The sequence below is a fragment of the Eulemur rufifrons genome, chromosome 16 (genome assembly GCF_041146395.1).
Source record: "Eulemur rufifrons isolate Redbay chromosome 16, OSU_ERuf_1, whole genome shotgun sequence".
NCBI lineage: Eukaryota > Metazoa > Chordata > Mammalia > Primates > Lemuridae > Eulemur > Eulemur rufifrons.
In genome coordinates, this window is record NC_090998.1 from 49,739,797 (window position 1) to 49,754,375 (window position 14,579).

Genomic DNA, 14,579 nt, shown 5'->3' on the forward strand with positions numbered 1-14,579 from the left:
AATGTGACCCTTTCAGAAGTTTCACTCCTTCTACCCTAAAATGACCTTATATGCTCTCAGATATCAGAGGATCCAAATTGTGATGAAATCTTTCACTTTATTTCCTTTCTCATAGCCTGTGTTTTGAGGTGGTGTTTTAGGGGTTTGAGAGTAGGAGGAACCACTGAGGTCTCTGAGTCACAAAAGGAGATGCAAACAATATATCTGAAGTTTGGTTTGACCTTCAAAGCTTTACTCATATTGGACTAGATATGCTTCCTGAGGGAAGTCTATGAAACTTCTGTAAATGACATTAACTTCTGTTTCCTGACTTCTGCCTCTAAGGCACAGGCCTCTCCTGATCCTAAAACCTTGAGCCAGAACTGGCTATAACCAGGGTGTATGATGTTATATTAATACTTTATCATCTAAATGAGGACACTTTTGAGACTAAAAGGGGGTACCGGGAAAAAAGACATCAAGCAGGGCCCACACAGGTAAACCGTGGTGTTAGCTCGCCCTACCTAAAGCACTTTGAGCCCCTTATTCCGTATTAGCAGAGCCTCTCAAATTAGGGTCTCTAGATTTCAACTTGAAAGTCTGTGGGATTTATTTGATAATTTAAAGTTTTGTTATTGTTTCAATAAAACGCCTATGATTTAAGTGTCTGTATTGTTTACATTGATCCATTGTTTGTCCCTAAGTGGGAGAACTTTAAGTGTCCCTGGCCAAAAAGAAAACAGAAGTAGACTTCCCACATCGTGAACTGTTTAAGCCAAGTAGAAGTCAAAAGACAACATGGCCCGTAAATAAAGACTTGTCGTGGTTCTGAAAGATAAAAGCGAACCGTGCTCACAGAAGGATGCTGAATTCGAGAGTCTTATGTTGTAGCATTCTACTATATTCACCTGCAAGAAAGATGTATTAATAGTTTCAGAAAAACATCATACATTACATTGATATTAATTTGGACTTAATTTAATAAACTTTTAGGTTATAAATTTGTGTTGGATTTTATAAGAGCACAGGAGTTTTCTTACACCTAATTTTATGTTAATACATATTAAAGAAGCATCACAGTGAAAAATAATTTAACTATTTTGCAGGAATTTTAAAAGTTTAAGAATCAATGCTGATATAACACCACAAACAGGCAACAAAAGGGAAAATAGCCATGTGAAACTACTACATCAAGCTAAAAACTTCCACATAGCAAAAAAGTCAACAGAGTAAAAGGAAACCTATGGAATGGGGGAAAATATTTGTAAGCCATATATCTGATAAGGGGTTAATATCCAAAATATATAAGGAACTCATACAATTCAATAGCAAAAAAACCGATAACCTTATTTAAAAATGGGCAAAAGACCTAGATAGACATTTCTCAAAAGTAGACATACAGGCCGGGCGCGGTGGCTCACGCCTGTAATCCTAGCACTCTGGGAGGCCGAGGTGGGCGGATCGTTTGAGCTCAGGAGTTCGAGACCAGCCTGAGCAAGAGCGAGACCCCACCTCTACTAAAAATAGAAAGAAATTATATGGACAGCTAAAAATATATATAGAAAAAATTAGCCGGGCATGGTGGCGCATGCCTGTAGTCCCAGCTACTCGGGAGGCTGAGACAGGAGGATCCCTTGAGCTCAGGAGTTTGAGGTTGCTGTGAGCTAGGCTGACGCCACGGCACTCACTCTAGCCTGGGCAACAGAGTGAGACTCTGTCTCAAAAAAAAAAAAAAAAAGTAGACATACAAATGTTTAACAGATATAGAAAAAGATGCCCGGAGTTACTAATCATTAGGGAAATGCAAGTCAAAACCATGATGAAATATTACCTCACACCTGTTAGGATGGCCATTAGCAAAAAAGACATAAAATAAGAGTGTTGATGAGAATGTAGAGAAATTTGAACATTTGTGCACTGTTGTTGGGAATGTAAAATGGTATAGCCATTATGGAAAACAGTATGGAGTTTCCTCAAAGAAATTAAAAATTGAAGTATCGTATGACCCAGAAATATCACTTTTGGATGTTTATCCAAAAGAATTGGAAAGAAGATCTTGAAAAGATATTTGTACCACCACGTTCATTGCAGCATTATTCACAATAGCTAAGAGGTGAAAACAAACTGAATTTCCATCAGTGGATGAATGGATAAACAAAATGTGGTATGTACACACAATGGAATATTACTCAGTCTTAAAAGAAGGAAATCCTGTCACGTGCTGCAACATGGATTTTGAGGACATTGTGCAAAGTGAAATAAGCCAATCTCAATAAGACAAATACTGCATGATTGCACTTATATGAGGTATCTAAAGTAGTCAAACACATAGAAGCAGAAAGTCAAATGGAAGTTGCCATGGGCTGGGAGAGAGGGGGATATTGGTTGCAGTTTGATAGGTATAGGATTTCAGTCATGCAAGATGAAAAAGTTCTTAAGATCTGCTGTACAACAATGAGTATATAGGTCACAACAATGTACACTTAAGATTTTGTTAAGAGAGTAAATCTCACATTGTGTTTTTCACAATTAAAAAAAAAAAATCAATGCTGCATGGTTAGACCCAAGTTTTGCCTTTCTTTCTTTCTCTTCCTAATCCAACTATGCCCTCTGGTGGTTATAGTTGCTACTAGAAGTAAAATACTCCCTTTATAATATCCTTTCCAAATTCATTTGTAGGTCAGCTGTGTGGAAGACAGAATAATTTCCCTGAAGAGACAGTGTTATAAATAATGGCAGATACTGCAAGACAGCCCACCCAAACCCATAGAGATAGTACTTGAACTAGTGGTGTTAGCAGCCCTAGGTCATTTGACTTATGCCCTCCCACTCCCTCCTCCCCAGCCCTCCTTGGTTGGCAAACCAAATGAAAAATCACCATATCCATAGTCACTGCTACCACCATTACACCTCTGTCCCCCTCACCATCAGAAGTAGGGAGAGGGGAGGAGGGAAGGGGCTCAGTGCTTTGGTCAAATCTAACATCTTTATTATAGGCACACCTTCTTCCCTAAAGCCCCACGCCCATCGCAGGGCCTTCAAGGGAGCAGACCACTTATGAAGGAAACTAAAAGGTCCCCTTTGCCCCTGGGGACAAATAATTAAGCAAATCTTGCTTTCTTTCTCTTGCCCAACCCATAGTCCCTCTTAGCTCCCCAGAGTCAAAGTCACCTTCTAAGTAGAAGGCAACAAGAAAGGAAAAGGAAGGAGATCAGAACAACACAACAACAACAACAACAAAAAAAAAGTAAAGAAAAAAACCCTTTGACCCAAGGTCTGGTATCAAATCAATCTCTCAGGCAATCTCTCAGCTATATAACCAACAAACCTCCAAAGATTTCATCTTTTCCCAGCTTCCCTCACCAGCCCCTTCTAAGGGCCGGCTGAAAGAAGGAAGGGTTGAGGGAAGGAGCAATCTGCGTCTAGTCGTGGTACATAATATACCATCAATGCTCGATTGCCTTATGTGTCAGCCTAGGGCCTCTCTCCATTAAGGGACAGTGATGACATGGATGCTGCTGTGTCTGAACAGATAGTTAAAAAACCAAATCCCATTTGGAAGGGACTAGAAAAAACTCTGTGGAATATTATCAAATCCTTTCAAAGTGACAAAAGGGGAAATTAAGATTTTAGCAATGTGGGGAAAAAGAACTGGAAGAGCATATAAACAAGTAAAACACTTGGACTGTTTAGAGAGACCTGATGTTGGTGAATTATTAAATTCGCAACTACCCTAATGTTGCTATAATGTATAATTTTGTTTAATAATAAATGAAAATATTCTTGACTTTTATCTTTTGCTACATAATAAACCACTCCAAAACTTAGATATTTAACACAACCCTTCATTATATCTCACAATTCTATGGATTGGATGGGCACTTGGGGTCTCCCACGAGTTGGCTGTGAAGTGGCAGCTGGGGCCGGTGCTCTTCTGTGTGGTCTCTTTCTGCACATGATGTCATCCTCCAGAGCTTCTTCATATGGTGGCTTAGAGTCCAAGAGGGAGAAACAGAAGCTGCCAGACCTTCTTAAAGTCTGAGCTCAGAAGTTGTAGACCTTCACTTCCTTCATATTCTGTTAGTGTCACAGACCCAGCCCAGATGAGAAGGGAAGGGACACGAACTCCACCTCTTGATGGGAGGAATAATGTGCAACTGTAGTGAGGGGTAGTATTGTTTGGGACATCTTTGCAGATCAGCCATCACATTGACTGTCTAAAAATCATAATGAAATCGTAAGCCAGTAATTACTTCTCAGTCTAATTTGTATTTTCCTAGTCCATTCCTTTATTCAAAATAGATAAGGCAGTTTGTGCCAGTCACTTTTCCAAGTGCTGGGGATATAGCATTGAACAAAACGTAAGAGCCTAAGCCTCATGGAGCTTACACTCTTAAATTGTTACATTGCAAAGAATAAGCAAATAAATGCACTAAAAGGCAATGTAGGCAGGTAGGAGGATACTTTAGAGTGAACAAAGAAGCTCTCTTTGAAGTGATATTTGAAGATCAGGGGGGAAAGCATTTACTACTGCCAATTTCCAGAGCCTGAAAGAGCCTAGGGTGTTCTTTTGGAAGAACAGCACAAAGGCCAATGTGTTTGGGGAGCAGGGAGTGAGGAGGAGAATGATTTGGATTAGGCCACAGAGGTAGTCACAGGTCAGGTCATGAAGGGCCTTGAAGACCAGTATTAAGGACTTGGGATTTAATTCTGGGTAATGAGAGACAATACAAAGGTTTTGTTTCATTAATTCAGAAAATTTATTGATTTCCGTGTTCAAAAGATCACTCTCACTTTAGAGAATGAATTGTAGGTGTCAAAGGTGACTGCATAAGCTATTACAGTAGGTGCTGGAGGTTTGAACTAGGGTGATAGCTAAATTGTGGGAAGTCAGTGGATCAGGAATAAATTTTGAAGACATTGGCAGTAAGCACTGCTGATGGGTTGGATTTGGGGAATGCAAAGAAAGGAGAAAGCACAGAGATCTCGTGGGATTCTCCTTTGAGCAGTGGAGTGGAGAGAGTGTCATCCACTTGGAGAAGACTTGTGGAAGAACAGATTTTTATTGTTGGGTAAGGCAATCAAGAAAATTAACAGTTCCATTCTGAACATACCCACACAATAATTTGTATTTGAACTATACAACTTGATTTATGGTTTATCCAAATCTGTGCAAGAATAAGCCATGGTATAACAAAATGCCAAGCTACTTGGGAAATGAAAATAAATTATATACTATATATTTGAAGTACAAAGTCACTAAGCAAGTTAATGCTTCTGTTAAGATAATAGCTGCCATTTATTGAGGGGTTTCTATTTATTTGAACCACATGGAATTGTGAATTGCAACAATTTTGGACTTGAAAATGGCAATGCTATATGGTTCATCCTAATATATACTGGCCACAGAACTAGATATTTATACATAAATTAATGAATATTCATAAAAACCCTTTAAGGTAGGTTTTTTATTATAATTGATAAAATGAAAGTACTGAAAGAACCTTCCAAACCTGCCAAAAATCTAATGACAAATAAGTAGGTAGGCAATATTCAAAACAAGGTCTGATACAACATCTTATCCACAAAATTACACTAACCAGAATTTCTAGCCAAGGAATCATGTTGCCTTCCCTCACATGAGAAAAGCTTCAGATCCACAAGGCGCAGATATCCAGACAAAGAAATACTTGGTCTGGATGGAGACTTGCTGACTATCTCCCTCCTATAGAGAGCCAAATTCTAGTTGACCTTATAAGCCTGCACTGAATTTTAGAAGTAAATACAATGAACAAAGAGAAATCACAGAGTGGTTTAACACTATTAAGAAGTTGCTCAAAAATTCCCATCATGAGCCCACGCAGTGGTATGCACCTGTAGTCCCAGCTACTTAGAAGACTGAGGCAGGAGGATCTCTTGAGCTCACAAGTTCAAGGCTGCAGTGTGCTATGATTCCACCTGTGAATAGCCACCGCACTCCAGCCTGGGCAACAAAGCAAGACCCTGACTCTTTAAAAATTCTATCAAATGTATCTCTAAGAAATTTCAGCTTCTTTTCCATATTTATCACTGAACCTCTAATCGGCAAATATGTTAAATATAAAACAAGTGGTTCTAGCCTCAGAAAAAAATATAATGCCACAGATTGCAGCCTGTCAGCAGCCAACAAACTTTGACCGCTCTTATCAACTGCCTTACAGCACATTTATTCATGGACTCTCAAGCATCCCTATGCACAATTAAAAGTAGTACTACCAGAGAGTGGGATTCAATATGGAAATATGTAAAATGTTATCAGCTATAGGAACTTCAGGCTTTTTCCTTTTTACATAGTATTTAGAGTATTTAGAGTTCAGTAAAATTAAGAAACTCATTATATATTTCCTCTAACACTACCTGTGAACCAATTAAGAACTCTCTAAATACAGAATGGCTATTTCAGTTTGGTCAGCTAGCAATTAGTTGTTTAAGTCAGAGGATGAAAAAAGTTTATGTGACTAAAAAGCTTTCTGTCCACCCTTGGGAAGAATGTTTTCCACATAGATCTTGCATTGATGGTATCAGTTAGAGCTAACAGTCCTTCGTGATGGGAAGTAGTAGAATAGTCACTTGTCAATTAAATCACACTCCTGCTAAAGCAAAGTTGAATTTTCAATGTATTATTCAAATGAGTCTATTCTCCAATGCTATATAGATCAGGGGTTCTCTGAGTATAGTGGCTGGTCCCCAGACTGGTCCAAGAAATAAGGGCAGTACTTAGTCTCTAAATTCCCATCCAGCTTTGTTATTCTAATAGTAATAAACACCCTGAGTCCTTACTACATGCCAGATGTGATGCTTTGTGCTTTACCAACACCTTTTCATTTATATCTCCTAACAAGCTTATGCAGTAGGTCACGTTATCTTTGCTTTGACTGAAGCTAAGAGATGTTAGTAACTTCCCAAGGTCCAAAACTAGTGCAGAGCTGGGATTTAAACTCAACCATTTTGGCCTCAAAACCAATGCTCTTATCCCCTATTATATAGTATATATTTTTAATTATACATATATATAATCTACACATATATCATTTATATATTTTTAAGTGGTAGAGCCGATTACTGTGGAGGTGGTGAATGGCAATGCTTGTGTTATAAAGGTGGTCAAAGGGTCTAGAATCTTGAACTCAGCCTGAAAACTACGTGTGCTTATCTTTTTGGCAATCCTCTGTATTCTTAAAAGGTTATTTATGTGATTTTTATATTTAAGTTTTTTCTACAAATAGATTTCCTGAAAAATAATTATTTTGCCATTAAGGTCAATAGTTAAAATGTTAATTGTGTCTGATCACTAATAGAGATGGATTATTTAGTGATCTTGCATTTGGCAACAATACAAACAAAAACGCGGTAGAAAACACAGTAGGGTTACCCTTCAAAGTGTTAATTCTGGTCTCCCCTCTCCCCCAGCAGACTGTGCAAATGAATAGGCATGAGTCATATGGACTAGACTGAAGAAAAGCAAGGTGACAGATGTTCAACAGTTAGCTCTCCAAAAGCCACTGACTCGAGCCCTACAGGAAAAGATTCAGGTACATTCTGACAGAGCTTTTGTTCCCAGAGAGTAATAAAGTAAGATGTCAGGGCAAAGAGAGGGGTGGGACAGGAGAGGCAATCTGTGCGAGAAGACACATGGGAGAGAAACCCCCAGCTCTCATCAGCGCCTGCATTGTGACTAGCCCAGAGCCAGAGCAGGGTGCTGCTTCGAAGCTGAGGCAGAGCTGAGCTGATCTTCTTGTCATCCTGTGTGTTCCGCCATTCACCAGAGCATCGTTTGTCCAGGGTGAAGTGACACTTGCCTCTTTTCATATTCCTTTGATTGACCATCTCTTGGGAATAACCCCCCATCCAACAGCCCATGACACTCATCAACACCACTTTGCTCCCCTCTCTGCCCCCAACGTGGAGGGAGAAAACTTGGATCCTGGTTGAGTGATGGCAGAGAAGGCTTTGACACTTTGTTGGGTGATGTTGGTGACAGGTGAAAGGGAAATCTTGGGTCCAAAGCAAGCAGGATTATTTGGAGTCGGTGTGGAATCATCCGCTGAGCCAGGATAGCAGAGAACACACGACCCTGTTTCAGAGTGTAAAGTGTCTTGTCACAGGCAGAGAATGTTAGCACTGGAAGAGGACTTAGAGACCGGCTAGCCCACCTTCCTCAAAGCAGAGGAAGCCCAGAAAGAGGCAGATGAGGCCTGGAAACGGGACCTGACTTGCTTGAAGTCACATAGCTGATTATTATCAAATAGCTTAGTTAGAACCAGGAAAAAATGTCCTGAGTGAGTGTCATTCTCTCTCCACTACACAACACAGGCAAATCTGGCTCGGGAGCTCTTTCTTCCGAGGTAAGATATTTCTCAGGTCCTCCCTCAAGTCATGATAAGTTGAATGGAGAGCCCAGTTCTTGTGATCTTTGAAGTCCACATTCGATAGCTCACAGTGACACCAAAATTAAGTACTTCTTGAATTTAATTTATTGCCCTGAAATATCGTGAAGACATTATTTTAAATGGTTGTGGAAGAGCTATAACTGCTCATGGACAATTTCCCTTTCACAGAGACACTATGAGACTGCTCAGATTAGCCCACAGGCACCTGAAACAGAGTAGCAGAACCCACTTAATCTTCTTGAAGAAAGTCCAGGCTTCTGTCCCCATGATAAAAGAGGAACTGACACTCCATACAGCTAAGCCGTGTCCTCTTGCTCATTCTTCCACGAACACTTTTGTCACTCAAATTTTTACAGGTGGAGGAGGGTGTCATCCTGTTGCTCAGCATTTCTCAAATGATCACTTTGTACTTTGTACTCTCCACAGCAATTGATCTTGGGATGTTTCAGTGGCTTCACCCCCTCACCATTATTACACCAATGAAAACTCAGCAGATTATATTTTCCACATTTGCTCTCCATGGGCTTCTGTTCCCTTTATAGTTTTTTGTCTTTAGGAACTTTTTTTCTGAAGAAAGCCTAGTTTTTAAGCACCATTTTATGTCAGAATGGATTTAGACCATTTTTGTTTTTGTAACAGGTAAAAAACTTTAAAGACTTCTCTTCGAGAGGCATTGATGGACCATTCAGATAACATCTTTGTTTAGCCAGATATACAGTAAATCAAAAATGTTTCTCAGAAATATTAAGTTGACTCCTGATTAACATTTTGTACTCCCATTAACATTTTACATATTGTTTCTGTTCAACCAATTTCAGAACTTCATGAAAAAGTTGAGTAGTAGGTTGAGTAATAGGGTAACACAATGGGAGCCTTTTCTCCAAGGCTGGCATGTGAATAAAGTACCTGCATATCATAAAAAGAAAACAGAGAGCTTTAAATACAAGAATTTTCACATTGGTCACAGGGGTGCGTTCACGCTCACTGGGTAGGGTTGTTGGGCGTGGGGGCCTAAGCCACCAGACTTGGTCGGCATTTTCAGCCCCCCAATCTCCCTCATTTGTGACCTAGAAAATGCCTGATAGGTGTGCCCTTCAGCTCACTGAAACACTTTACTTTAGCAAAGGAAATGAGTTTCATGAATAATACATTAGTCATCAAAGCATTAATAAGGAAGGCAGGATGTCCTCGCCACAGTATGAGCCGAGGCTCCTGCTTCTTGGTTTCTCAGGCAATGCACAGCGGGGAGTTGAAATGAAAGGGTCAAGCTGTGCTGACCACTAGGGCCAAGGCAAGAGGGAAGAGTAGGGTGATCCCCACGGCCTACGTAAATGCAGAGGAAAGGCCATGGGACAAGAAAAAGGTGAGAAGGCCTTCACCCCCCTGGATGACTTAAAAGAATGGCTCTCAACCCTGGGTGCATGTTAGAATCACCTGGAGAGCTTCTTTTAAAAAGTCAGTGCCCTGGCCTCACCCCAGAAAACCTGAAACAGAATCTCTGCATGTGAGACCTGGGTATCAGTATGTTTTAATACAGGTTGAGTATCCCTTATCCAAAATGCTTGGGACCAGAAGTGTTTCGGATTTCAGACTTTTAGATTTTGGAATATTTGCATTATACTCATTGGTTGAGCATCCCTGATTTGAAAATCTGAAATCCAAAATACTCCAATGAGCATTTCCTTTGAGCATCATGATGGTGCTCAAGAAGTTTCAGATTTTGGAGCATTTTGAATTTCAGGCGTTTGGATTAGGCATGCGCAACCTGTAGTTACTCAGGTGATGATAATGCAAAGCAACTTGAAAATCACTAGTTTAAAACCAGGATCGCATGAATGCCCATGAGTAATGTAAATTAGGGAGGTTGGATAAGAGTAAGCAGGAGGACGAGGAGGAGATGGCAGCAAACTGAGCAGTGATGAGCCATGAGCAGGCAGCTGCTCTTCAGCCCCACCCAACTGTTGTCATCTAGGAGCGTGACACCATTTTTGCCACTTGTCTTGATTTTTAAATGTTCATAACTAAGTTTTAAAAATTGGATCATGTGATACATGCTATAACGTGGAATGTTGAAAACATTAATGTAAGTGAAAGAAGCCTCGTATTACATAATCCATTTATAGGAAATGTCCAGAATAGGCAAATCCACTAGGACAGAAATTAGTGGTTTCCAGGGGCTGGGGAGGAGGGGACAATAGGATCCAATAGGATCCACTAGGACAGAAATTAGTGGTTTCCAGGGGCTGGGGAGGAGGGGACAATAGGATATGACTACTTAATGGATACTGAGTTTCTTGTGAGGTGAAGAAAATGTTCTGCAATTAGAAAGTGGTGATGGTTACAAAATACTGTGAAATATACTAAAAGCCACTGAATTGCAAACTTTAAAATGGTGAATTTCATGCTATGCAAATTTTACCTTAATTTTTTTTTTTTTTTAAGTGAGGAGGTAGGGGTGGGAAGGGATGGGAATTGGGTTGTTTGAATAAATTCAGAGCCAAATAAATCCCTTTTATGGGAGCCAGAATGGAACCTCCAGTGTAACACCATATGGAAGAACAGCATAGTCCATAAATTGGGCTGAATTTTTTTTTAAAAGTCAGTCTAACACCATTAATGTTTGCCTGGACATCCTTTTATGTCTCCATCCAAACTAGCAACAAAGCTATGTCTGCTGCACCCTTTGCATCTTAAGTCAGACACAACCTGGGTCTCTTCCTTAATAGGTGCTAACGCAGGGTTGTATCACTAAGTACACGTGGCTGTGCCAGCCTGTATGTAAAAGTGGAGCCCCTGGTGTGCAGGAGCACGGGCTGGCTGATGACACCAAGGCTGGCTTCGTCGTGTTAACTGAAAGAGGGGTAAATGAAACAAACAAACAAAACCCCCTGATAAGCATGTTCATTAATTGTTTCTCCTTTATCAATTGCTTCTTCCCAATGACTCAGTTGAATTCGTAACCCATAATTTATCATCCCCTTCAATAAAGTTTGTTACTCTTAATTATCTACAGCAGGTTAAAATCATAACTACTTCTGTAAATGCAACTACAATAAAGACAGTGAGAAACAGTTCCTCAAAGAGAGTTTGATGTTTCACTAGTCTTTTCTGGCCTGGAAATATACTTCAGATGGCAACGGTTCTTAGAGGCCCCCCAAATCCTCCCTTATCTCAGATCAAAGTGAAATATTATTAAAAACAAAAATAGAATTTCCTATCACCTAATCTTCTAAATATTGGGCCACGTTTAGGGTTTGCATGAAAATCAGAAATGAGTGGCATTTTACTGCAGATTAGATTCAGACTTTTTTCTTACCTGAATTCTTCTCTGTAGTCATTCCTAATATACTCAGCTAGAGTCTTGCTGTACTGCAGGCAGCTCTTGAGGATGTAAAACTGCTGGTACAACAGGACCGCTTGGCAGGGACTGAGCAGCTGAAATGAAGCTGAAAGCCCCTTCACCACTTGTTTCACAATACTGGCCACAAAAGTAATCTAAACATGGAAAGTGCAGTTAACACGTAGGCTGCATGCACCGGATCATAGACCAGTTTGGGTTTACCAGTTGTCCCCACTACAAGCAGTGTCAGAACCAGTAGGGACTTTCAAAGAAGTTTGGCTCCAAAGTGGAAGGAGAATATTGTAAGCAGGAATGGTGATGGCAGGGGAACTCATAAAGGCTAAAGCCCCCTCCAGTAGTGATGTGGTTTGGATGTTTAGCCCCTCCAAATCTCATGCTGAAATTTGATCCCCAGTGTTGGAGGTGGGGCAAGGTGGGAGGTGTTTGGGTCATGAGGGTGGATCCCTCATGAATGGCTTGGTGCCCTCCCCGAGATAATGAGTTCTCCCTTTATTATTAATAGTTCATGCAAGAGCTGGTTGTTTAAAAGAGCCTGGCACCAGCTCCTCCCTTTCTCTTTGCTCCTTCTCCGACCATGTGACACACCTGCTCCCCCTTCATCTTCTGCCTTGGTTGGAAGCTCCCTAAAGCCCTCACCAGAAGCAGATGCTGGCGCGATGCTTCTTGTACAATCTGCAGAACCATGAGCCAAATAAACCTATTTTCTTTATAAATTACCCACTCTTAGGCATTCCTTTGTAACAGCACAAAATGGACTAATACAAGTAGGGAAGCTGGTTTATCTAATTCTCTACAGGTAAGAACAAATGGCCCAGAGAGAAGGTTCCTACAAGGCAGTGGTTCTCAAATTTTAGTATGCATAAAAATCACCTAGGAAATTCACTAAAAATGCAGAATACTGGCTCCACCCTCCAGGTATTTACCACAGACAATCCTGATGGATTTGTTCCCTAGACCACACCTTGAAAAACACCACTCTGAGAAAGCAAAGCAAACCAGGCCTGACACAAGCAAGCGATGTTGATGTCACTGTTAGTTGGGGTTTTCATCAGCAGCACTTCTGGTGTCATTTCTCAGGGAGAAATTAAAGTGGAAAAGGGTAGCCATAATGTGAAGTTATTGGATTCCTGCTTCTCCCCCTAAAAGGTCTTATGCACAACAAAACCAAATAATCAAAAACAAGAACAATGGATTCTATAAGTTGTTTTCTGTGTGTTTGTTTTGGTTCTGGTATTTTCAAACCATTATCCATAAACGTAGGCTACTGTGAAAAACAGAAAAAAAAAGAATGCTAGTGCCCTTGCAAGCCCTAGCCAGCAGGTCACCCTGCATGCCCATTAAATTGGCATAGTGAGAATGTATTGCCTTTTCTGTTGTAATGTGTTGCTACCGACCCTTCCCAAGTACAGCAAGTGGTTTGAAGTGGATTTTTCCCAGTCCAGATCCATTTACATACATTGACCAAACATTACATATATTGACTAAACATACATTGTCTGGCAAACACAGCTTGAGATCAGAGAGTCTGTGCAGTGGAAGAGAGCAATGCTACTCAGCCCACGTAGGGATTGAAATTTTATTTTTATTTATTTATTTTTGTAGGGCTCTTACAACTGAATAGGATTAAAATTTTAACTTCTTTAGCACCTTGCTGTAACCAAGTAAGATAATCAGAGCTGAGTGACATGCAGGTACATGGAAATTTGCTTGCAAATTTCTCTCAAATTGTCTTGTTTCTGCCCATAATGCTTAGAACTGGGTTGATATTGAAGCTTTCAACAGGGCTGGTGGTCCTTTTGCCTTTTTCCATCCTTCATCTTAACACACTTCATGGTCACAGACTGGCCTCATACTCAATCCCTTTGGTGAACCAGCTCTGGAGGTTGATAAAGAAACTTCCCTGTTACTTGGAGTCCTTAGGACCCCAGATTACCACACATCAGTTCATATGATAGGCTCTGCAACCACTGCATGGAAAAAGTAGGGGTCTCACATCTTGCACGTAAGAACTTCCATCACTGTGAGTGACTATCAAACATTCCTTGAAGTTAGTCTGAGACCAGCTGGGGTCTGTGTGTTGCTGAAGGAACTAAGTTTATGGGTTCAATCTCTGTACAAGACAGCTGGCTGTTCTATTAACAAGTGTACCCCCTGGCCTCAACCAGCATTTAGTAAACATGTCACAGGGATCCAACAAGAGAATCTAGATTCCATAGGACAGACTCAACATCAATCTAGAAAAACAGCTCAAAGCAGGGAACCACTGATGTCAATAGAGGCATGTTCACATATAGAAAGCTAATACATTACTTTGTGTCACATCCTCCATTAGCAATGAAAATTTAGTTTGGATTACTACCTTTTGAAAATAGTTTCCCTTTATTCATTCCTGTATTCATACAGTCAACATACATTGAATTGGAAATCAGTTTGGGGAGGTGAGAAGAGATTAAGGGATAAAGCCTTTAGAAGAATCAATTCAGCAGATACTTTATTGAACATCTATTGTGTGCCTAGCACAACAGACATAGCTCCTACCCTCGTGGCACTTGCAGTCTGCTAGAAGAGAAAGTGTACCAGTCACGATGAACTAGGTTATACTATGGTAACAAAACCCCCAAAATACCAGTGTTTTGCTTAAAACAACAAAGGTTTACTAGTTCACACTGAATGTCCCTGATGGGTTAGTAGGGGCTCTGGTCACAACACTCGCTCAGGGCCATCAGCTGGTAGAGCAGCCACCATGTGGAACCCAGAAGGAAGAAAGAATGCAAGGAGGCACACACTGGCTCTGAAAGCTTCTGCCGAGA

The 14,579-nt window shown here is 40.5% G+C and overlaps 1 protein-coding gene across 1 annotated transcript in view; it reads right to left on the bottom strand.

Annotated features, from left to right (window-relative positions):
- Nucleotides 1-14,579, bottom strand: part of C16H12orf56 (chromosome 16 C12orf56 homolog) — a 96,720-nt gene that overhangs the window by 19,897 nt on the left and 62,244 nt on the right. The window contains exons 12-13 of the mRNA XM_069491246.1: nucleotides 11,725-11,903; nucleotides 9,200-9,314 (exon numbers count right to left, since the gene is read on the bottom strand). Coding sequence (XP_069347347.1) covers nucleotides 9,200-9,314; nucleotides 11,725-11,903 — 294 coding nt within the window. The remainder of the gene's footprint in view (nucleotides 1-9,199; nucleotides 9,315-11,724; nucleotides 11,904-14,579) is intronic.